We start from the raw sequence: 25,267 nt of genomic DNA, 5'->3' as shown, positions 1-25,267 counted from the left end.
TTATTTTATCTTTTAATTACTTATTTAAATATTTATCACAAATTACCTACTATTATTTTGTTCACTCAGAACTTTACTACTCCCTCCGTCCCGTTTAAGATGACACGTTTTTCTTTTTAGTTTGTCTCAACTAAGATGACACATTTCCTTTTTTGGTAACTTAATCATTGTGTCCAATTAATACACTCAACCACTTTTTCTCACTCCTATTAAAATATCCATATTTCTTTATCTCTCTACTTTAATACTTACACACACCTTCTCTCTTTCCAATTACTTTAACCAATAATTCCTAAAATCCTGTGCCGGCTAAGCAATGTGTCATCTTAGCCGGGACGAAGGGAGTAATATTTATTAAAACTGGTGTCATAATTTAGCGTGCACTCGGGAAGTAGATCAGTATTTAATGATTTTCGATGCACTAGAACCGGCTATTGTTTAGTTTTTTAAAAGATCATAATAATATAATATCATAATCATGTATATTCTATTGTATTTACAATTATAAGATAGACTAATATATGTACATTCATCGAAAAGAAATAATTGTATCTATAATCATTGTGTCTATTACTTGTTCCCTGGACTATGAATTATGATACTATTTACTTTCTAAACCACCATTATTGAATACTAGTATCTATAATCAGCGGACCACCATTGTGCTTACGTTGCAAGAGGAACACGCTTGATGTATAACTGATTTCTGCATCCTTGCAAGTTCTTGTGTTCTAATGTATAATTATCATTTTCCCTCATACAATAAAATTAAAAATACACAAATGTTAAAAAAAAGGAAATTTTTTGTATTATCCAATGCAAAATCATCATGTATGTACAACACAAGAATGTTTTATATCCTAGCTAATTAACTACACTATACAACTCTTCAAACTATTGCTTTTAAAGGGAATCAATCAATCAATCAATCAATTAGAACAAACCACAAAATCGTACCATTTACAAGCAAAGACCAGATCAGTATCTAGGACACGACGCACGCCAAAGTGAAATAAACTGGAATGAGTCACAAACGAGCAGAGAATTTCAAGCAATCATCAATATCTTATCTCAGACTCCGCGTTGATTGTATTCAGCACGACCAGAAAACCGGAGAACCGACCCTACCTCCATGCTTTGATATCATAAGTATGTTTCATCTTTCACATCACGATTCCCATATGCTCCATTTTGCATGGGATAAAATGACATTTGCTCAAGGGAACTCACTAGAAATCACAAGGTCAAGAAAAAAATAAGTTAGGCTATATAAACTTATCATCTCACCAAATCCTTCAGATATAGCTTTGAGAATTGAGATTAAGCAAAAGCTTAAATAGAATGGGAAGTAGATAAAATAATTACCATTTCAGATGCATAAAAGATGGATCTAGCAAAACATAACAAGGGGTACATAAACGCCTGCCCAGTGGAACGATCATAGCTGGAGATCTTCAGTGTCCAGGAGCGGATGCCCTTCAAACATGAACAGAAATCCTGGAAGGTACCGTACTCAGACACAAGGTGAATGAGAAGAGAAGCTAGAAAGGCCACAAGAAGTCAATGTCATTCAGACATTGACACCTACCCCACCCACAGAAGAAATGAGAAAGATGGATTTTATTCAAACAAACCAAATAAAAGCCATATTGAAACTTCCAATAGAAGAAGGTGGAAAGTAATCAAGTGCTACAATCTAATTTGATAAGTATCATGTATGACATAATGCAGCTCAGTCTCCAAATCCCAGTATATACTGCTCCATTATTCGAAAACCTTTTGAGTTTCACAAACAAGTACGAAATTACTCCTGGTGCACGATACCGTCAAGAAAACTCTATAGTTCAGCAAATAGTTCACATCTCAAGCACACAAGGGTACAGTTAAGTTTAGAGTGGAACAGAATAGCATCTCAAGACCAAAATTTTACAGAATGCTTTCTTACAGGGATCAAGATTGAATAATTAGTAAATTGTACCACAAGTGAATGCAATTCTTCTGTGCACATTTTGTCTTTGATGCCTAACTGTGTTTAAGTTAAAAAGTATGTTTTGCCATTTACGTGATTTGCTTCCAGTTAATGCATGTAACTGAGCAATATTATTCTTGTACCAAAGAAGGCCTCAGCATAGTCCATCTTGGAAAACTACCAATGAACTCCTTTTTCAAATTTTGCAGTTGTGGTGGGTCAGTTGTGTTGTTTTCAATACTTGGCTTTACCATCTATATTTAATTATACTAGACAAATTGAGTTTCAAATTAATATCACATCCCATATAGTAGTTAAGATCAGAATGAAAAAGGCTGAATGCTTCACTGTCACTCCTCATCTAGGATAAGCAAATGTTTCATATTTAGTGGGACGGAGGGAGAATTATATTCAGTTAAAGAGTAGAGAAGCAGTAACTAGTTAAGGTACCTCGTCAGATGGTAAGCTTTCAACCAGCAGGAGGTCAGATCACTCTCATGCTCTCCAAGTACAACAGATATATTGCATGGACACCCATACAATCCCAACTGAAAACAGACACTACCAGAAAAGCAGCAGGCATCACGTAACAAGACAGCAAATCTGAAAGTAACATATAAGAACTAAGAAGCCCTGGTTATAGAGAATCCTCATTCCTCTCCAAATCTCTAAGCCTGAGAGAAGTAACCCTTTCGGACTAAAATAGATTCAGAAGTTCAGAGATCAGACATTGCACAATGCACGTACTGCGTAGAAGTTCACTCACCCCCCCCCCCAATCCCCATTAGAAGCGCAATTCAAGTTAATTTATGTACACAACCATCTTTTCATTAATTTCATTTGTGGAACTCAAGATCTAGCTCCCTTGTTATACTAACTAAATACGGTAGAGGTAGTTCTGTCCAGACTGGATTTCCACAGCTCAAATCCCAACAGTTTTTTTGGATCATAAACCATCACTTCAGCAGGTTTCTATGCCATCACCTGATCTCTTTGACGAGTCAGTATTACCAGGCACATCATCCTCCTCGGGTAAGGAATTCATCCTTCTACTGGGTTTCCTTCTTCGTCTATTTTTCTCCAACCAAACAGTTTTCCCCTTAATAAATCCTAAATTATCATCATCTTGTGAATCATCTAAAGACCTACCACTGCCAGGAAGGGCAATTTCCAACTCTCTACCATTGGTGTAAGTAGAATTCCCTTGACTATGAGAAGCTGACAAATCAGTTCCATTTTGCTTTGCATCACTTGCATCATCTTCCGAGGCAGCTATGTAGAACTTCTCGCTACTTCTTTCAGATGAACTCTCAATAACAGAATGATCAATATGAGACATTGAAGGGCCAACTCGAGCAGAATCATGGTCACTACAACTTGTATTACTATCAGATGATGCCACTGAGAATGATTCAGCAGACAGCTGTAGAAATTCTTCTTCTAAGTTGTGTCGTCGTTGTAAAATATCCTCTTGGTAATGAGGTGGAGATGCCGGGCAAGCAGAGGAAAAATGGGTCCCCATTATATTATTTATTGCCATTGTTGACGGAACAGACAAGTTTTCTGCACTCAAATTATCCCCTCTGGGCATTTCAAGGGAATTAACCCGCAAGTATACGGCATCTACAGGCATACCCCCTTCATTGTTTAAGTATCTCAGTTCTTCCTGACTCTCACTAAAATTCTTGAAAACAGATCTGTCCCCTCCACCATGCCCCATGAACAACCTTGAAGATGCTTCGCCAATTCGATCAAAATATTGTTGAGCACTGACAACTGATGTATCTGCAAAGGATGTCTCGGATCCCAGAATGATTGTGCTGCTCTCATCCCCAGAAAGCTGAAAAGAGTCAGAGATGTACCTTGAGGGCTCGGCATTGTCAATGTCAGCTTCCTCTGACTCACTCTTCACACACATCTCTTTGTTTCTATGTGATTTAGCACTCCTAAATCTACAGCCATCAACAACAGTTTCTGATGTTTGATTCATCCATTCTTGAAATTCCTCCAACCATATGGAAGAGCGATCCTTCTTCAAATTTTCAATTCTTTTAATCAAATCTTCAATTTCAGTTTCTTCTTCTATGTGCACAGTTTCTCCTTTGCTCTCAATATCATTATCACATGACACCGAATCTCGCTCAGCATTATATATCCTCTGTTCGTCATTCTCAATATATGCAAGACGTGAACGCCTCTGAAAATCAACACAACATAATAATTAGTTATTGTTACCAAATTTCACAGCTTGGTCAAAAGTTGATAATAATATATCATGGCATTAATAATTATACCATCTAGCACTTTCTTACCTTCTTTGTATGTGCACCTTCTTCTACATCAGCATCATAACGGATTGGTGAATAAAATCCAAAGCTTGCAGGCTGCTTCTGCCTGCCTGAAATTATTATTTTCCGCTTCCAATCCTCACAAGCAGATATTTTCTTCTCGTCCAGCTTAAGCTACAACAACATTCCAACATATCACATATTCAAGTGAACAGAAGTGCAAGAATAGTTGACATAAGTGCTCTAATAAATCAGAAAACAGTTTATTAGGTATGGATGAGAAAAAAGGATATTTTGTTCCCTGTGAGAAAAAAGGATATTTTTTGTAGACATTGTAAACAACTTACCAAGTATGGATGAGAAAAAAGGCTGAAAACTTTAGCTCGGAACCATCGGGCATAGCAAAGAGGATTCCCTTCTAACCACAACATCTGAAGAGATGGGATGCCAGCAAGAACCTCGATCTCAGAGAAGCTAGAAATAATATTGTATGAAACATCAAGCCCTTGAAGAGATTTGAGATTTTCAATGCCGTGCAATGAAGTTAAAGCATTGTTCCTCAGGACAAGCTTAACAATCTGACAGGAGACCTGCACAAATCATTAACAAGTAAAAATATAAAATAGAAAGAAACATAACTGAGGCTGGAGAGGTCTGGAGCTCCCCTTTTCAGGTAAAGTTACAAACAAAATAAGGAAAACAAAATATCCAACTGCAGCAGCACCGTGGCAGTCTCAACAGAGCCATAGACTAGAATCGTATGTACACTGTAGTGTTTGGACCCACTTGTTAGATATAATATAAAACTCTCTGTCAAACCATTTCTTTAAGAATTTAACATTTCTTCAAATGTAATTGCGTTAAGAAGCTGGGTTTCTATGTCTGTCCAATTAAGATGATAATTGATTTTGAAGTTCTATTTGAAAGGAGAAACTGGATTTGTTTACTTTACCGTATAAAGCATAATCTAATATGTAGACCTTTTCTTCAGAATTGAAGCTATATCATCTAAGGTGTACAGTTGAAGGTAGTTTTGTGCTTCGAATGTACTTTGATGATTGCCATAACCTTAGGTGAGCCTGGCTAAATGATTGTGTCCACAGTTTGAGAACTATTAATATCGGAAAGAAATTATGTCTTCAACTCAACACTACAAACATCTTCTCTGGCTCAGTTACAAGGCATCTGATGTCAGAAAATTACCTCACTTAATGATGCAATACTTCTTAGGTTATTAAATCCCAAATCCACATGCTTCAATTTGGTGCATTTCCTGAGATTATCCACCTTTGCAAACTTGTTCCTACTCAGATCAAGGGTTTCAACCAGAGGAAGAAGCTGCAAAGACTCGTCCATGAGAATCAAGTCATTACACGCACACGAAACAAAAGACAACCGGTTCCATTGGGGTGAATCCTTTATATCCGCAATTCTACTCGCAAATATGTGCCGCAATGCATCCTAAGAAAATTCCCATTAACAAAATACATAAGGTCAACATGATAATGGATTGAACATTATATCTAGCAGAAGTGATTAACACTTGTTGGTGTGCACTGCAGTGAGCTGAATTAAACAAGGACTTCATTGGAAGTTAAACTAAGACCTATCAAATGTCAACAGATTCTCCATGAATTCATAAATATCTAATTTTTTCCATAGTAACCTGCATATTAAATATACACCATTTTTCTCCAACATTCTTAATCTACAGCTTCATATTCCACAGCGAAACATGACCAACAGAAGAAAGAAAAAAAATATTTTTAAAGTCGATCTCGTACACCACACACAGTAAGCAAGTCTGTGATAATAAAACAAGAATCGAAGGTGATCAACGTGGCAATCTATACGAATATGAGGACTCACAGTTGAGTTATGGCATATCAGTTTCTCAAGCGTTAACCTCAGCTCAAGCAAGCCTTTCGCTGCAGAGGTGGACAAATCACATCCGCGGAGCTCCAAAACCTTCAGACTGCCGAACGGAAGTAGAAACAGAGGCGTCGGATCCCTGCGGAGCGGAGGAAGCAGAGAAACTAACTTTAACGACGGAAGGAGGCAAAGAATTCTCCGCAACTGCTCGAGCGCGCGGTGGTCGCCCAAATCCGACACATAGGCGCGCAAATAATCGACCGGAGCTCCGGACAACAAGCTCTCCAGCTCCCCAAACGCTTCCAGCCTCGATTGCACGTAGCGCAAACCCACTGGATTCAATTTCAGCACCAGAGTGCCTTCAATTAACTTCTCGGCCTGATTTTCGACGAATTTCACTAGTGATTCGAGATATCTGTCTCCGGTAACAACCGCCATGGTGTTTGACTAGGGTTAGAGGTTTAGGGTTGTTAAATTGGAAGTGGGAAAGGGGGTTTGGGCGGGATCGAGGGGATAGAGGAGAGAGCCATGGCGCTAGTGTGTGAAAATGTGGGGGTTCATGATTGATTGATTTTGGGGGTTGGGTGAGACGGGGTTAATCATTGGAGTTTAGAGTAGACTAATCAGATTACACGTGGCTGACAAGGGCATCTTTGCTGGATTAACGACATTTAATTAACCTTCAAATTTGGAAGATTTTAATGTGTTTATACGTCTGATTGGCTTTATTCAAATTTGGAATTATTTGGACAGCCGTATTGACTGCGTTTAGATTATTATTTTTATTGTTGTTTCCATTGTTTCCGTAGAGAAATTAACCTTATTATGTATTTACAGAAATTCGAAAAGGGTATTTTTACAGTTGAGGTTAAATAAACGATTGTTATTCTTCGTTTATGAAAAATAGTTCGATGAGTAAATGACATTGGTTTTAGCAAAAAAAATGATAAAGTTGAATATAAAGTGTAAAATGGATTAATTGTGTTATGTATATTTTTCGACGTTTTAAAGGTATTTTCTTAATAAGTTTGAAAACTGAAAATGGATTAAATTGGTAGAATGGAAGGAATGAGTATATATTTTTAATTAATTTAAAGATACATTGATTGATAGGTCAATATCAAGCAACGTAGAATACATAAATTGATAAGTACTCCTATGTTTTACATGCGTGGGGCCCCAAATAATGTACCATGTAATATATAGGTAGGAACCCAAAGTTACAAATGTGAAATGTGTATACATAGTTTGACTATGGTTCTATTTGATTACTTTGATTATGAATATATAAGGCCAGTTGTTGTTGCCTTCTTTTCAATATGTTGTGATATCTTAAATTGACTCTATTAAAATTTAATTTTGAAACATTTTCTTTTAATTACATAAAATTTAGAGCGTGTTAATATTTAACCAAATCTAGAAAAATGATAGAACTGCAAAAATAGCATACTTTTGATAGCGAAAACTAATAACCGGCCAACAATTTTATTTCTGAAATATACTTCCTCCGTCCCACAATAATTGTCACACTCACACTTCCTATTTACTATATTTGGACATGAATAATAACCTAAAAAAATAGGAAATGGAAAAATTGACTCCCATCCACACACTCTCTCTCATTCCCAAAAGTCAAAAGGATCTCACATTCCACTATAACTTCCTTTATTACACGCTCAATTACTTTCTTAAAATCTATGCCCATAATATGAGTGATAATTATTGTGGGACGGGATAGAGTATATCCAAATTTTAGGCAAAGAGACAAATATGCTTTGAGAATTAAACTTGACAGTTACTTCCTAGTTCCTACCTATGGATGTTAGGTCGACAAATTTGTTAACAGTTAACCTAAACCTAATAAGAATTCAGATTCCCTTTTTTCAAACCAACTCATCAGATTTTTATTCAATTCTTTCATGATTATGCCTTCCTCTCAATATCTTGTGAATTTAGGTAAGGGACTATTAAGCAATCAAGTTTGGTGAGAAGATAGAGATAAACAACAGATAAATGGAGTAAATGATACCATCAACTATCAATTATCATCGATTTGGTGTTGTCCTATGTGGCTTGTGATATAGAGCCAATGTGTTGCTCCATGCCTTACCATGTGCAGGAATATAATTAATCTAACCACGAAATTTCAATTTAGGATCATACTATCATTTATTCTCCCCTCTCTCCCATACTAAAATCCACTAATTAATTGGAGCACTTCTAATTCTTAAAGCACTATCCTTTTACAAATTATATTCCAAGTATTGTTACTTATATGTTAGGATTAAATGTAATTTATGCTTCGAAATTGGAGTTTTCTCTTAAAAAATAGGTCTAAACTTTCGTTTATTGTTTATATTTCAAAAGTCATGCTAGTTTAGCATTACAAGCGATCGCAATTAATTTTAGGATAGAATCATATGAATTTCTATCATGGTATCAGAGCGGATCAATAATTGTGGGTCAAATTTTACTGACCACACAATATATTGTGAGTCAAATTTAACTACCTCAAGTCGATGATGATATTCTTTATCTTATCTACCTCACGAGTGGAAGTCCAATGTTAATTCCGGCCCACATCGATGATGGTTCTTCTATTGTCTTGCCAACCCACATTAAGGAAGTCCGATGTGTCATTCCGGCCCACACGTGCAGGAACGTGTTCAGTGACGGACGTAGGATTTCGACTCTGGAGGGTCCAAATTACTGTCAACAGTTGTGTGTATTTTTTCGATATTTGTCTCAAATTAAGTAGTTGTGGCATGGGTGGTAGGAAGTTATGAAATACTCCCTACGTTCCCAAAAAATATGCACTTTGAGTTTGACACGAGTTTTAATGTAAAATTGATAACGTAAGAGAGGGGTGGAAAGAAAAAATAATTAAATTATTGTTAGTGGAGAATGAGTCTCACCTCATTAAAGAGAAAAGACTTTCTAAAATTAAAAAAGAGCATATTTTTGTAGGATTAATTAAAAAGAAAAAAAAATGCATGTCCTTATAGAACGAATGTAATTGTATATAGATGGTTAGTGATTGATGATTAATAAAAGAATGATGAGCCTAGGTCCCAATGGAATTATTAACAAAATAAATGTGATGGAAGCGATGGAAATATTAACAAAATAAAAGGAAAATGGAAAGTATTAAAAATATAAAGCAGCTGAGTCATGGAAGCAATGGAAACATAAATGTAATAGAGTTCAACAAGAATATGCACTCTTTTTTTTAGTCTGTCCCATAAGAATATGCACTTTTTAATTTTAGAAAATCTTTTCTCTCAAATAAAATGGGACTCATTCTCCACTAACAATACTTTAATTACTTTTTCTATCTACCTCTCTGATCTTACTTTACCATTTTTATATTAAAACTCATGTTGAACTCAAGGTGCATATTCTTTGAAGGTGGAGGGAGTATCTTGCAAATATAGGGGGTTTCATGGGAGCTCCATGTCCCAATATAAGTTCGCCAATGGGTGTGTTAAAAATCTCTTGAATTTGTCCCCCCCACCCCCCTCGACATGGTGATTATCCCATTTCATCTATATAAGAGTGGATAGTTCTCCCCCCTTATGAGGCCTTTTAAGGGATGAATGACTCATTTCTAATAATTATCAACAAAAACACACCAACTACCATAAATTGAAGATTGCCAAAGATTTCTTCAAATTCTGTCCGAGTATAAAATAAAAAATTTGTGCTTTATACAAAATGAGACCGGGGGTCTGACCTTAAGTCTGTTTAAGGGTGTACGCATTTTCAAAATACGTAGTACATTATCACGCACTTGTGATAGAAATGACTAGTCATGTTGTCATTCTTTGATTTTCGTGATATCGTGTGATATCTTCAATTGATTTTTAATGTTACATAAGTCAATCAAAGAAAACATTCTTTTCAATATCTTGTGATATCTTCAATTGATTTTTAATGACTTATCATTTAGTCATTCTTTGATTTTCTTGATCACATGGGATGTCATTGAATTCTTCCACCACTTGTGAGCATAATTCATCTATTCATGCTTTGATTGAAGGGCTTATTACATAAACCTGAAGTTACATAAGCAACAAAAATTAAAGGTTACATTCTAAACAACGGAAATTGAAGATTACATACTTAAGCAACAAAAGTTGAAAGTTACATACTAAGAAACAAACATTGAAAACAGATAAACTATGATCGCTTCCCAAACAATTCTGCTATTAGATTGCGTCTCAGATTATCTTCTTCTGGAGTTAAGTCTCTCCTAGCCTTCAGCGGAGTAAAGATAGCTGCCTTGATGTTCCATTCCTGAATATCACTAGCAGTCTTGATCTTCCGTACCTGAATATCACATTCCCTTTCATGTGTGACTCTCATTTCACGCAGTGCTGCAGTGAAATCATTAGGGGTTTTATATGATGGTGTTGAAACTTCTTTGCCTTTTCTTTTAGCCTTAGCCTTAGCTTGATCTCTTCCAATAGGACGTTGCAATGTTGAAGAACGACTCTCAGGAGTGGAGTTGATTTGAGGTCCTCCTTCCTCACTAGTCCTCGACCTTTTTGAGCTCCCACGACTTTTTTCAAGACTATCTTCATATGGCTGGAAACGCGTTGAACCGGTGCAATTCAATTTCAATTCTCACTTGGGATTGTGTCTCATCACTTCCTCAAACATCTTATGGTAAGTAGATTTGCTCTTACCATATAGTCGTTGAGCAGTTTTCTCAATGTCCTCTTTAGACTGACCACTCGTAGCTCAATCATGCGCATGTTTGTATGCACTAACCCACTTTGAGACATTTGTATTGAGTCGTTTGTAGCGTTGTCTCAATGACTCTGAACTTCTTTGTTAGCCCATTCCTGAATTTTCTTTTCTTGTATGCTCATATATATCAAAAATATTTTTCCATAAATGGGCACTAGTTTGGTTGGTGCCAACAATTGCATTCGTGCTCATGAAACACCAAGCAGACATTAATGTCATGTCTTCTTGCTCACTCCAACCATGTGGAGTGTTTGAAGCACTCAAGTTGGCTTGCGATATGTCTTGGCTTGAATGTTGTTTTGAAATGAACTTTGAAATTGACCAGAATTAAAAAAAATCATCAAAGCTAGGGAAATAATCTTGAGAAGGATTAAAATTTTGGGAAGGGTTGAAGTTTTGCGAATGATAGAAATTTAATCGGAAAATATATTATTCTCATCATTCTCCATAGTTAGCAATAAAGTAAACTAAAAAATATGAAATTTTATCAAACAAGATGTATTATAGGAGGAGAAAAGATGATATTTTTTTGTATGCAAAACTATAGCAAATGTGGTCTCTATTTATAGTGGAAGAAAAATTATGAATTTTGATATAATTTTTTATAATTTTTTAATATAATATACTCCCTCCATTCCATAGTAACATGGACACTTGTTTCCGACACGAAGAATAAGAAAGGAATATTTAGTGTATTAAGTGGGATTGCTAATAAAGTAGATTAAATATTTATTTTTCTTTTATTTTAATCAGCTTAAATTGAAAGATCCTAAAAGCTAAAACAATGCTGCGCCACCCCAGATTCAAACCAATTCAAAATCCTTCTACTAAAACAATTGAGCAGCCACCCCAAATCAAATCGGAACCCTAGTTCATCAATCTTCTCTCCTTCTCATCTCCCTCCATCTTTTCTGTCAATGGAATCCGAAATGAATACCACCGTGCCGGATACTCCCCCCTGTCGTTACCGCAGCCGCAACCTTCCACTCCGGCATAACATGAATCACTCTTTGTTTAGAAGAGTTATTGTCACACCCATTTCAGATTTTTAATGTTCAGGGCCCGATCCGGTTGTTTCAGTGAAGGAATAAAAAACGGTGGTGCAGGAGACTCTGATTCCATTTGAGGACTCAGGTACGGTGGAGACCGTTCTACCGTTCGAAGACTGGACCGCAGTAGTGCATGAGATGGTTCTTCTGTTTGACGATTCCGACATGGTGGTGCCAGAGATGATTCCTCCTTGTGACAAATCTGACACAGTGGTGCAGGAGACCGAACTCTCGTTTGATTTCTCGCAGTCGTTTTTGCCCACATTGACAAAGGTACTTTAGTCTCTTGTTTTAATGATATTCATGTTTCTTATTTGTGTTGAATGAGTATCTGATCTTTAATTCTGCAGATTAACCAGTAATTGAATTTTCCCTTTGTGTATATTGCAAAAAATCTTACTATTTTCAAATTTATTGTTTTGTGCACAGATTTCTGAAGCAGGTGATAATGGAATTAGAACATCGATTCTTTATAATTCGGAGAGAGTTGTCTTGGAATTTCTAGCAATATATTGGCCTGGACGTTCCTCTCACCATAATTAGGTAAGTTTGAATCTGAATGTTGGGTTTTTTGGGGTTGTCTGAAATATTTAGAGCTATTGAATCTGAATGTTCATCTTCTTTTTTAACTTGTTCCACAGATGCTGCCAAATGTAAAAACAGTCGGTTTCAAGTTTTGCTTGTGATCCATAAACAAGTGTTGTTGCTACTACTTTTGACTCCAAATATTATTGACTCCAAATTATGTTGCTACTTTTGCTTGTGATCCATAAACAAGTTTTAAGTTTCCCACTAATTTAGGGCGTGATTGGTAGCTCCTATTAAGCCATAAAACCCCAAAAAAGTCCAAAAAGACATCCTTTTTACTGACTTCTCTCCTGTTTGGTAGATCTTGAATCAGTCGGCAAACCCGGAAGAAAAACGTCGGATCTTCGACAAATTCGTACTGATTTCGGCGATATTGGCAATTCCTTATCTTCGAAGATTTGTGGTATTAGTTTTTTCCCAGATCTCCGACAAAGTCAGTGCCTCTGTCTACCGTTTTTTCCCTCCAACGACTCCACTATGTAGACGTAGCTACCCAGAATGAAGAAGCCCAGAAGGCCCTTATTCGTTGCTCAATATTCACCCGTTCAGCCACCGCAGGTAATTCAGTGTTGTATATACGTGTAATATGAAACGCCCATTTTCGCAGAAACTAAAACTATAGGGTTGGGTGAGGAACGATAAACGACTAGGTGCGTTTGTGGAATCATTTTTTGAGTTATGTTAGGAAATTTGTCAACGGCGATGTGGACATATCTCCGAGCATTGCTTATTTCTGTGTTCAATTTTGGTTGTGTGTTAGGAATGAATGATGCTTAGTTGTAGTTGTATTAATTTCGGCTATGTTTCATACCATACTTTTGTGAGGTTCTGGCAGTAACTAGTCCCTCCAGGGTGATGATTTAGCAAAAAAATTTTTTGCTTATGTTGGGAATCCCTTTTCACCACTGTGTTTATACAGAATGTTCATTGTTGTTTTTTTGTCATATCCTCATCCGCCGGCCAACACTGTGTCTAATCTGTAGGTAGATTTGGATTTTTGTTTCATAGCTAAGTTTTTGGATCTTCCTTGGTTGTAGGATGGTTAATGACAGGCAGCAAAAAAAAGAGAGGAGGAAACTGAGGCCGTTGTCGTTATGGTTGAGGACATAGTCTGTACCCAGCAACAAGATTTGCTCAGGTGCTGAACATGGTCCAAACAATGATTTCTTCACAAAATAAGGGGTGGGGTGGACGTGCAGCAATCGACTACAGCCTGACCTCGAAACTTCCCTCCCAAGTTAGGCACATGGATTGACTGTTTGGCATCACTGACACGGACTGCATAAGCAACTTGAGGATGGACCGCAAAGCATTTGGGCGTTTATGTCGACTCCTCCGTGACATGGCAGGTATGGTTGATTAGAGATATGTCCACGTCGAGGAGCAGGTAGCTATGTTTTTAAGTACCCTTGCTCACCATAAGAAAATAAGGGTTGTGGGGTTCGATTTCATCAGGTCCGGCTACACAGTCAGCCATTACGTTCATGAGGTGTTGCGTGTTGTAATCCATCTTCACAATGTTCTCCTGGTTCAGCCCACTCCAATTGATGATACATGTGACGATTCACGCTGGAAATGGTTTTAGGTAAATGATCAACAGTGACGCTGAACTTTGTAGTACATAAATATTTCTGAATGTGTGTTAAAACTGGTGCAGTGGTGCCTTGAAGCGCTGGACGGGACGTACATTAACGACTGTGTCAGCACAGTTGATGCACCACAATACAGGTCATGGAAAAGATTGATCTCTACGAACACGCTTGCAGTCTGCGATAGGTTCCTTCGATTCGTCTATGTCCTACCGGGATGGGAGGGATCAGTGGCTAATTCACGTGTCCTCTGTGGTGCTGTTTCTCGTCCAAATGGGCTCAAAGTCTCCCGATGTAGATTTTAATTGTCCGTCGACATGTTAAAGTGGTGGTTATAATTTGTGCAACCGTTGGCTTAATGAAGGCTCCTATTACTTGTGCGATAATGGTTACGCCAATAGTGAATGATTCCTAACCTCATTCAAAGGAGTTAGGTATCATCTTAAGGAGTGGGGGCCACAAAATCAGAGGCCGACTAGTCCCCGCGAACTCTACAATATGCGGCACACAATGGCACTAACGTAATCGAACGTGCCTTTGCAGTACTGAAGATGCGGTGGGGGATATTGCGCAGCGCTAGCTTTTATCCCATTCAAACTCAGTCACGACTCATTATGACGTGCTTTCTACTGCACAATTATATTAGAGGCGAGATGCGTGAAGACCTCGTCGAGCAAGAATTGGGGGCCGATGGAGTGGAGGAAGTAGGGGGCTAGCCCGCAGACGAGAATGAGCAAGACGAAGTTGACTTTGTCAACACAGCTGAATCCACACCAGCTTGGAACTAGAAGCGCCAAGACTTAGCTGACTACATGTGGCAGCATCAGTAGGTTGCTTTGTGAATCTGTGTCGACACCGAACTAAAACCATCTTCTTTTGGCCTGAAGACAATTGTTGACATTTGTTTGCTTTTATCTTGCATATGTTGTGGAGTATGAACTATATACACTTTGTGCTTGACTATGCGTGCCTTTCAGACCTACTATGCATTTTGTGGTTTGATTACTTTATTCATCCTCTGTGCTAGTTTGGTTTTTGTTTGGTTTAGCTTGATTTTTGTTATCTAACCCAGCACACGTTTTAAGTTTGTTTCATGAGTACCGTGTTATTGATCATTGCTTCTGCGGGTCGAGGTTGGACTTACATGTGCTGCGGCTTATAGCCTTGATATTTTATGGTTCATTTTGTTCGATCTACGTTGTGAATCAATCAGAGTTTACAATAGAGAAGCTTAGACAAGGGCACAAGTTCATAGTCATGTTTGTTTCTATGTCCAAAACATTGAAGCAAGACTTAAAACAACACATTCTGATGTAGAAAACTAGGAGTAACATCATAGGTACATACACATCCATTCATACACGATAATAAGAAATGTACACAGATTTGGGTACAAGGAGGTTCATGATGCGTACTTTTACCACCGCCTACACATACGGCTACTAACGACATCATACCTACACCCATACAAGGCTTAAACAACAAACAAACACTAGCAAGTTATAACCATACACCAAAGACCAACGAGCAAACATTACAACCACACACTAAAGACCGGGATTCTCCTACTCTCATGAGCCACCGCCTTTGGAAAACCAGGGCCACGAGAACAAGAGGCACGCCCTTAATACATCGTCATATAGAAAAGGGTACGCCGGCCTCTAACCAGCTCGAATTTAAGAATGCTTCCAACCCCGATGTCATTGGCGGTGAAAAATTTCGGGAAACCTTTCGACACCCGTACGCGCGTTTTCGTGCACTTCACGACTACATCCCACGTGAAGTTTCTCATTTGGAATTTGAAGTCGTATGTTCCTGGAGGCTTGCTAACGTACGTCTCCCACCAGATTTAGGCGCCATTTTTAGGTTTTTTCGATGATGATGGAGGGTTGTATGGAGATTTTAGGTACCAAAAAGTAGGGAGATTTTAGTCTTGACATGAATTTTTCCTTTGTTGAGCTGGAGCATGCGGGAGTAACAAATCAAAGGAATAAGTAGGAAAAGAGTGTGAACCAAACAACAGAGAAAGTGGTAATTGTTTTCGCAACATTTGAGAAAAAACCTTATCATTAAATCCATGAAAATATTTTCAGGCTACCAATCACACCCTTAGAGTAGAAACTGTGCTATTTCATTTTTTTGGTCCATGGTTACATCAATGGTGTTTTTTTGCTAATATAGTTTGGTCTGTATAAAATGAAGACTTCTTATGAAATGACTCTTGTTGTTGCATTGAATGTTTCTGTAATAAATTTGGTGTATGGGGAATTATTATGGAATGACTTTTTATGGAATGATTTCTTATGGAAAGGCACTTATGGAATGACTTGGTTTATTTATAGACTGCTATTCATTAATCGCGTTATTCGGTCATCTTATGTGTATGTATTTTATAGATAAACAATTTTCCATTACTCATTCAAATCATTAAATGCAAATTTGTGGATTTAATCATTAATCATGTTAATGCTATATTTATAGATGTGATCAAAGGTATGCATATTTCTTTTCAGAATCAATTTTCCATTCTCTTTAAAACATTTAACGCAATAAATGATTCAAATAATTTACCAACACTTATTATGACATTAATATGGTCATACCAAATGCAAACCTGTTATTAAAAGCATTAATCGTGTTATTATTGCATTAACACTGTCAACTTTTAACTAAATGCATTAATTCTAAAATATTAATTGCATTATTAATGCCTTATTTAAAATAAAAATCAGAATCATAAAAGAACAAATATAAAATATGACGATTAAGATCTCTCTTTCATTAATTCATACACATGCACAAAATACAATATGTTTAATTAGCACCTGACACTTGGAAACTGGAAATAAGATCAACTTTTTATAAAAACGAGGCATTTTGCCACCAAAAAATGGGCAGCAGAAGTATAAAAACATTTAAATTTATGTTCAAAAATTTATATAAATACATTCACTTCAACTTCTTCAAATTTAATGCTTCAGATTCAATGCTCCAACAACCTCAAGTCTTCATAACTTCTTCAATGCAATTAATGGGTCGATTGAATTTCCGTCCCGAGTTTAAAAACCAGGTTGTGCAGTTTATAATCGGGAAGTGCGAGTCAATGGAAAACCACCCCGGAGCACGATGAAGGAGGCGCAACTGAAGTTCAAGATTTTCCGTCTCAAGGCTGTGGAGTGCTGCCAAAAAACAACAAGAAGCGTGTCAGGCAATTCAGTTAGTAAGAAACAAAAAGACCAAGTATTATCCCAAGAGAGTTACTTTTGATGTTGATCTGTTAATGAGCCTGCATTACTCTAAGAGGAACAACCTCTTGAGCTTAAGTGTTGCGTTAAAATGTTCCAAAACCACAGATTGGAGATGGTTCAAAGCAGGTTTGATCAGGCCACACACTTCGGCCATCCAACCAGATTTAACAGCCAATAATAAACTGCTACGCACGAGATTCAGCTTGGAAGCATTAGAATTGGATACGGTCCTAAATAGGACCAGATTAAAAAATATGCACAATACCATTCATATTGATGAAAAATGGTTCTATATCACAAAAGGTTCAGACCGGTACTATCTCGCACCAGGGGAGGAAGAACCACGCAAGACATAGAGCAATAAGAAATTTATTTCAAAGATAATGTCCATGTGTGCGTGAGCAGATCACTATTTGGATCTAATGGTGAATGCTTATTTGACGGGAAAATTGAGATTTTTCCCTTCACAAAACAAGTTGCAGCCCAAAGGTCAAGCAAGAACAGACCCGCAGATACACTAGAGACAAAGCCCATAGAGAGTATCACAAAAACTGTGATCAAGGACTTGTCTAATAACAAAGGTATGTATGCATTAACCTAATGCCTTTATTATATGCACACTTTAAATGCATTTCAATGGGCCTACAACTTCATTACCCACTAGTTTTAATGCAAATGTGCATGAATATTTATTTCCAGTTTCATTCATACACACATTATCAATCATTTTCATGTATTTATTCAGATAATCCTTGCCATCATGGCAAAATGGCCAGATGGGACAACCAAGTATATCAAGATACAACAAGATAATGCAAAGCCACACATTTCAGATGATGATCCAGATTTTAGACAGACTGCCAATCCGAATGGGTTCTCAACGTCACTAGTTCAACAACCACCAAACTCACCTGACACTAATGTGAACGACTTAGGGTGGTTCAGGGCAATACAGTCATTGCAACATCAGACTGCATGCAAGAATTTAGATGAATTAGTTCAAGCTGTGGAGAAATCAGTCAATGATTTAACTCCTCAAACATTGGATAATGTTTTCTTATCTCTGCAAGGCTGTATGGTGGAGATAATGAAGGTCAAGGGACAAAAAAAAATACAAAATCCCATGTATGGGAAAGGCAAGCCTCAGGAGACATGCCCAACTTCCAACCAATCTTGAAGTTCTCGTGGACCTGGCCATTGAGGCCATTGAATACTTGAAGACAATGGGCTGTAATGAAGGGCTTCATATAATATCCCAATCTTCGGTATTCAACAAATAGGTGGGGCAAGTGTCATTGAAGGAGCTGAAGTTTTTGAAGGGGCTGAAGTGATTGGGGCTGAGCATATTGAAGGGGCTGAAGTGATTGCAGGGACTGAGCATATTGAAGGAACTGAAGTAATTGCAGGGGCTGAAGAGGTTTAAGCTATGGCAATGCACATTATGTGTTTTTTTTTTTTTTTTTTTTTTTGAAAAATGGTAGTGCATGTTAGATTTTGTTAAGCTAAAGGGTTGCATGAGTATTGTGTTATGTTGACAAACATAATGTATAAATCATGCATATTTTTGTAAAGCTTTTTGAATGGAAATTATTTTGTATGCAGACATGAAATAGCAAAGCAAAACTTGTTCAACACACCCATTAAATAGCTTTACAAAATCCACCAATAATGTACATAATGCACATATAGCACATGACATGCTCAACCAGTCAACAACTAGCCAACAATAAGCCAACATCCAGCCAACAATGTACAGAACCCAACAACCAACCAACAATGCACAAAACACCCAACAAACCATTTAATAATAAGCCAACAGTCAGCCAACAATGCACATCAACCAACAACTAGCCAACAGTCAGCCAACCATGCACAACAACCAACAATGCACATCAACCAACAACTAAGCAGCAATGCACAAAACTCCAAACAAGTTTCCAAGCAACCAACCAACAATGTACACCACATAAAATAAAATGAGGCAGAGACACCATAATTCAAGCATATCACAGTTTTATCCTCTAAATCAGGGGCTCAACAATTCAAGCAAAGACAGTATAGAAAGATTTCACCCAAGTCATCTGTTTGTGTGCATTGACACCAAAAACTTGGCGTCGACTTCCTTATAGGGCTAATTAGTTTAGCCTGCAAAAAACAAGAAAGGAGCAAGTCATAACAGATTCATCATGTTAGAACAGAGGGGGGGTCTCAAATCTAGTTCAATGATCTTGATAAACAAATAAAAGTGGGAGAATACATAGCTGCATTATCAATGATTCAATAGGAAAAAAACTAAGCCAACTAATATGAGGATGAGTACATACATGCATTATCAGTTACATAAGCAACATTCAATCAAGAAACATGAAATGAATCAAATAAAATCAGTTGAAGGAAGAACTTATATTGTGCGAAGATGAGTTAAGTTGCCAATACGTGGTGAAAGTGTTCCAGATAATCCCATACTAGGCATTTCTCTAACAATTACCACCAAACATCAAAACAAGAATGAGAACACACAAACATACACACACATGAAAATCTATCAAAGTGTAAAACCTTCCCAATCATAAGGTTCTAAAAACAGTAATTTGGTGATGCAAAACCCGACCATCAAAAAATGTTTGAAAATGAAAATGTACCATGAAGGAATTGCAGCTGCTGCAAGGACTGGGGGTAGTTGCCACAATTGATTGACTTTACTGCTTATTAAAACTTCTAAGTAGTCCACAACACTTTTTTTCCTGATATGGTCATATATACAAGAATCAGAAAATACTGGAATGCTTTCTAGTAGCACAGTCAACTATTTTTGTCAGCTTAATGTTAAGTCATTTGACATGCACTAGCTAGGAAGTGGATCCTACTGGAGTTTAACTATTTTATGGAGCATGAGGGACATATAAATACAAAATAGGAGATATCCATTCTTCTCTGGAGCACATTCAATGTTTGCTGCCAACAGTGACACAGTCAAAGGAGGTTCAAAGGGGTTCTAACTAAAAAAAAAATCAGACTCAAGCAGAAGGCACTCCTCTAAGTCAAAAAATCCATTCATTAACATCATATTCAGTATTAGTTGGATAGAATGCTAGAAATAATCACCTTAGAATTCATCCTTATTCTAAAAAAAGTTCAGAGACTTTCCTGGTGATACGCTGATCACTTCGTGATAGAGCTTTGACATGACAGGGAAAGGGAAAGGTATGAATTAGATGCTCTAACATAAGATCCTTCGCTCTAACCAGCATTACACATGACAAATGAGCGAGACCCTGCTCAAAACGCATACAGAGTACTACTGAATTAAATAAAGATGTGGAGTAATGAATAACCAAAATTGAGCAATTCCAACTCATATGGGACTCGAAAAATCTTAACCTGAGGCAAATTAGGATCCAACGTTACATCAAGCTCTTCAACAGATTTCTACCATGCCGGGAACCGCGGGATCAGCCACTAATTTTCCAATGCGTCGGCGAGGGGGTTGCGTGGGTTTGACCACCGAGGGAATCGCAGGTTTACTGGCTCGGCAGAGGCGTGAGAAGGCGACCATGACATAGAGCGATAGATTAGAGTTCTCTAATCAGAAGGCGGTGGAATTGCCGGAATTTTTGGGTGAGGTCGAGAGAGAGAGAGAGTAGGGTTTGAGATGAAGAGAGAGAATGGTGTTGCACAAATGGGTGAGGTCGAGAGAGAGAACAGGATTCAACATTTTCCATTTCTTTAATTTTGTTTTTTTTTAATTGTTAAGTGTAATGAGGGGTTTTTAATTAAAACCTTTAATTTGTCATTAACTGCCCTAATTATTTCCTTTTGTAGAAATGACTTTATTACTATGAAACAGACGAAAATGGAAAAACACCCCTATTATTGTGGAACGGAGGGAGTGTTAAAGATATAAAATATCAACCAATGAATGGTGAGATGAGAGGAAAGACCGTCCAGTCTGTGTAACATCCTCAACCAACCTGTGTCAAAGAGAGAGAGACCGCATGGATTGATTTTTAAAAAAAATGTAATAATGATGCGGCGGTCAACTGTGCCCACCAATAAACTTAGTCAATGTGTAGCACTCTTTTACTGAATAAAAAACTAGTCCATTTGAATCTTAGTTTTTATAGAGTACCATTTCTTATCATTTTGGGAAGGAACAGGAACTGTGTGGATATCACTAGGGCCACAAAAGTTGAGACGTAATTACTATTGTTTGGAAAATTTTAAAAATAATCATAATTTAAGACGTAAAAGAAATCGTCATTAAGTTGTGGGCAAATTATTTAAATTTTTTGTTTTTTCAATGATGCTTCTATTTGTTTCTCCTAATTTTAGTTGGAACACTTATAATAAGGATAATTATAAAATGTTGGTAGTACAATTAAAACGGGGGAAATTGCAGCATACATACAAAATGTTTCATTAGTGTTTCAGATTGATACAAAAAGTTTCAAGTTAGCATATATCAAACAAAATCTTTTGTTATTGTTACAAACTAATACATTTTCCTTATTTAGTTAACATCGTTAACTACTCTGTTTATATTCAATCAATTTAAATTCTTTATTCATGGAAATAAAATTCAAATACAGCCACAATTGGAATCCCTTCTTTAAAGACAAATATAAAAATAAAATTCAAATACATCCACAATTTTTTCAACCAAACATAAATTCCCACACTAAAACATCACTCATTATCTTGATAACATTCTCACAACCTTAAACTTATGACAAAATACACATCTCCTGCTACAATTTATTGCTCCAATCACTGCAGCACCTTAAGCTTGGTTTTGACAGCAAGTACTATTGCTTCACTTGCTGCAAGCATCCCAAATACTTTATTCACTATTACTAGAGCTGATGCCTTTAAACTTATGAGCATGGGCATCAACAACTGATTAAAGGGAAAAAGATTCAAACACAAAATCCGGATTTGCTTTATATGAAGCATTTAAAGCTGACTAAAGTGACCATCTAAGAATAAGAAAAATAGACAACTTGTGTTCTCAATGAAGCTCCTCTGTAGTTCCTCCACCTCCATGTTTTTAGATGCATAACCAATTAAAACAACCAAGACATATTTTCTAAACTAAATCACAGTCAATAACAACCAAAACTTATAAAGTAAATAGCAACTAAAAAGCAAACAAGAAATAAAATTTAAACAACTGCACTTAGATTTTAAGCCTACAAAAGTGGTCAATTCAAAATTAAGATGAAGATATTTGTCCAAAACATATGCAATAATAGTCAAGTGAAAACTATGGTGAAGACTTATGTCATTGAGATCATTCAAAAAGGAACAAAAGTAGGCAAGACATCCACATTAAAGAAAGAGGCAAGTATCCTCTCAATTCTCAACATTGGGAAGCTGACTTGTTATGTTTTGAGGCTCTTGAGAAATGCTAGTCATCCTTCTTCTAACTGTTAGTTTGCTTCTTCTCACAAGAGTGCTTACACTTTCTTCTCTATGTTCTTCTCTAGCACCTCCATCAGAAATTTGCCTGCCACAAGTCCTTTTGTTATGTCCTTGGCCTCCACACTTAGAACAATTCCCCTTTATTTGTCCCGTATTGGACACAATTTTTGTTCCATCTTTAGCTAACTTGCATATCTGCTCATCTATTGTTTTTCTCCTGCGCTTTTGCATTATTCCTTTCTTAGGAGTCACTGGGGGTGGTTGCATCGGGAGATAACCCGAAGGTTCATAATCATCTATATCTCTAAGAGGATTTATGACATATTCATATGCAGCCTTGAAATCTATGGGGTAATATCCATGCACAAATTCCTCTGGATTTCTCCTTTCTTGTAAAATACAAGGAATGGTGTGCTGGCAAGGAATCCCAGAAAGCTGCCATATGCGACAACTACATGTCCAAGCCTCCAGATCAACCACATATATATTTTCCAAACAGCAACACTATATTTTCTAGCACCAGCTTCTGTTGCCCAACAATTAGAAGACAATCCCTTATACTTCTCAAGCTTCTTGACAATCTTGGGACAAATGGATCCAATGTACTTTTCAGCCACCTTCCTTTTCATACACATTCTTTTCATTAACTTCATTTATATCTCTTCTAACATAGTAAGAATTGGTTGATCTCTTGCTTCTAAAATATAGCTAGAAATATAAACAAAAGTAACTTTCAGTTTTATAACCAATGATGCTAATTTCAGTATATATTAGTAATAGTGTAAAGAGAAAATAAGTACATGTTATAACTCTCACTGTGATTGTTTAGGAGAATGTCACATTTGGAAAAATCTCTATAGTGTGATTTAGACCAATTTTGAGGAGGCTTATTAAAAAGCCACTCTCATGCCTTGATATCTTCTTTCTTTATAAGAGCCATCCTCCTAGAAAAATCTGCTTGATATGTTGCCTTTGCTGCATTCCAAAGTAATTCCTTCAGCTCTAGCCCATTTTTTATAGTAGCTGCCCTGCATAAATTCTTCCAAAAATGTCTAACGCATAATCTCTTTTCTGCATGTGGTATAAGTTCATCTAAAGCAACAATTAATCCCTGAATTATAATATATTAATTAAGTTAGTATAAAGCAACAATCAACCCCTAAAACATAATAATTAAAAAGTACATTTACTTTATCGCTCATAAATGTCCAAGAGCCTGAATTTTCAATATTCAAATCAATGGACAAGTTCCTCACAAACCAAGTCCATGATTCTCTGCTTTCAACATCCACAACCCCATATGCAATGGGAAATATGTAGTCATTTGGATCAATTCCTACAGCTACAAGGAGTTGCGCCTTGTATCTACCTTTCAGAAAACAACCATCTAGTCCTACTAAAGGCCTACAACCAGCTAAGAAACCTCTTTTACAAGCATCAATATATACATACATGTTTTGAAAAATAAGGTGATCAGATCCTATAAAGACACTACTATTGGGGTTAGTTTTTTTCAACTCCTCTGCATAATCCCTTAGTTTGTCATACTGTTCAGCTTCTGATCTCCTAAGTTTCTCTAAAGCATATTTTTTTGCTCCCCAAAGCTTTAATCTACATTTTTTTGCTTTATAGTCCACCTCCCGCTGATGGGCCATAGATTTAGAAGACAATTTAGGATCTACTCGTAGATGTTCTCTGTAAGTTTCACTCAACCAGTGATATATTTCTGAGTAATCTCTGCAGCACATCTATGATTGTCTTTCAACTTCTTTATCTGTAATGCATTCTCTTTTTTGTTAATAGATGCTATAATCATCTACCCTTCACAGTTCAAACATTTAGCATTAATCATATCTTTTTCATCCCTCACAACTTTAACATTATACTTGTTTACAATGCCATATTGTTTAATAGCATGCTTCAACACTTCCTTGTTTGTAAATAACATCCCATGATGGAACTTTGGGTTCTTCATATCTCTCTCAGCATTGAACACATGCCACATTGTCCTTCTTTCCTCATCACTATCACTAGAGTGAATATTTTCCATTTCATTAAACACACTCTCTTGAGCTTCATCTTCTACCCAAATCTCATCTTCTTTATCAAAAAGTTCATCATATAGAGAAATAGCATCCATACCATCATTCAAATCATTGATATTGATATCATCTGTTAAGTCGTTGTCACTGTCTTCAAATGTTAAAATACCATCTAGCTCATCAATATTAATATCAATATCAATATCTGCTAAATCTTCATCCATCTGATGCACTTTTTATTAGCACTAAATAAACCTGCAAGTATACAGAGTATATATAGTATAGCTAAAGGTCAGTACCGGATATCGAATACGGGGGAAGACGAACACAAAGTGTTTATCCTCTACTGAGACTCAATTACTATTTGGAAAATCATTTGGGTTTTGAAAACTTTTGAAAAACTAAAAGCAAATAAGAGCATAGATCAACTAAAAGCAAATAAATCAAGA

At 36.7% G+C, this 25,267-nt stretch overlaps 1 protein-coding gene and 1 long non-coding RNA gene across 4 annotated transcripts; both read right to left on the bottom strand.

The window, feature by feature from the left end:
- Window positions 1–785: 785 nt before the first annotated feature.
- On the bottom strand, window positions 786–6,692 carry LOC125193995 (uncharacterized). Of its 3 annotated transcripts, none has more exons than XM_048091983.2 (7): window positions 6,127–6,692; window positions 5,461–5,718; window positions 4,605–4,847; window positions 4,282–4,431; window positions 2,420–4,166; window positions 1,366–1,584; window positions 786–1,229 (listed from the first exon to the last, which is right to left on the bottom strand). In XM_048091983.2, the coding sequence occupies exons 1-5, from the start codon at window positions 6,565–6,567 to the stop codon at window positions 2,931–2,933; spliced, it is 2,328 nt and encodes a 775-aa protein (XP_047947940.1). In that variant the 5' UTR covers window positions 6,568–6,692; the 3' UTR covers window positions 786–1,229; window positions 1,366–1,584; window positions 2,420–2,930. The 3 variants fall into 3 exon arrangements, with proteins under 3 accessions (XP_047947940.1, XP_047947941.1, XP_088913700.1); XM_048091984.2 differs by having other exon boundaries at window positions 1,366–1,497; XM_089057574.1 differs by having other exon boundaries at window positions 1,366–1,497; window positions 5,461–5,595.
- Window positions 6,693–16,938: 10,246 nt separating this feature from the next.
- LOC125192930 (uncharacterized) lies at window positions 16,939–21,035 on the bottom strand. The gene is made up of 4 exons (XR_016128638.1): window positions 20,737–21,035; window positions 19,998–20,630; window positions 17,369–19,500; window positions 16,939–17,286 (listed from the first exon to the last, which is right to left on the bottom strand). It is a non-coding gene; the product is annotated as an uncharacterized LOC125192930 (long non-coding RNA).
- Window positions 21,036–25,267: the final 4,232 nt, after the last annotated feature.

This window comes from Salvia hispanica, chromosome 4 (genome assembly GCF_029641045.1).
Source record: "Salvia hispanica isolate PSC_SH4W2 chromosome 4, Shi_PSC_v1, whole genome shotgun sequence".
Classification (NCBI taxonomy): domain Eukaryota; kingdom Viridiplantae; phylum Streptophyta; class Magnoliopsida; order Lamiales; family Lamiaceae; genus Salvia; species Salvia hispanica.
Note: the sequence above shows the minus strand (reverse complement) of the source record. Positions and strands in the feature narration are given on the sequence as shown.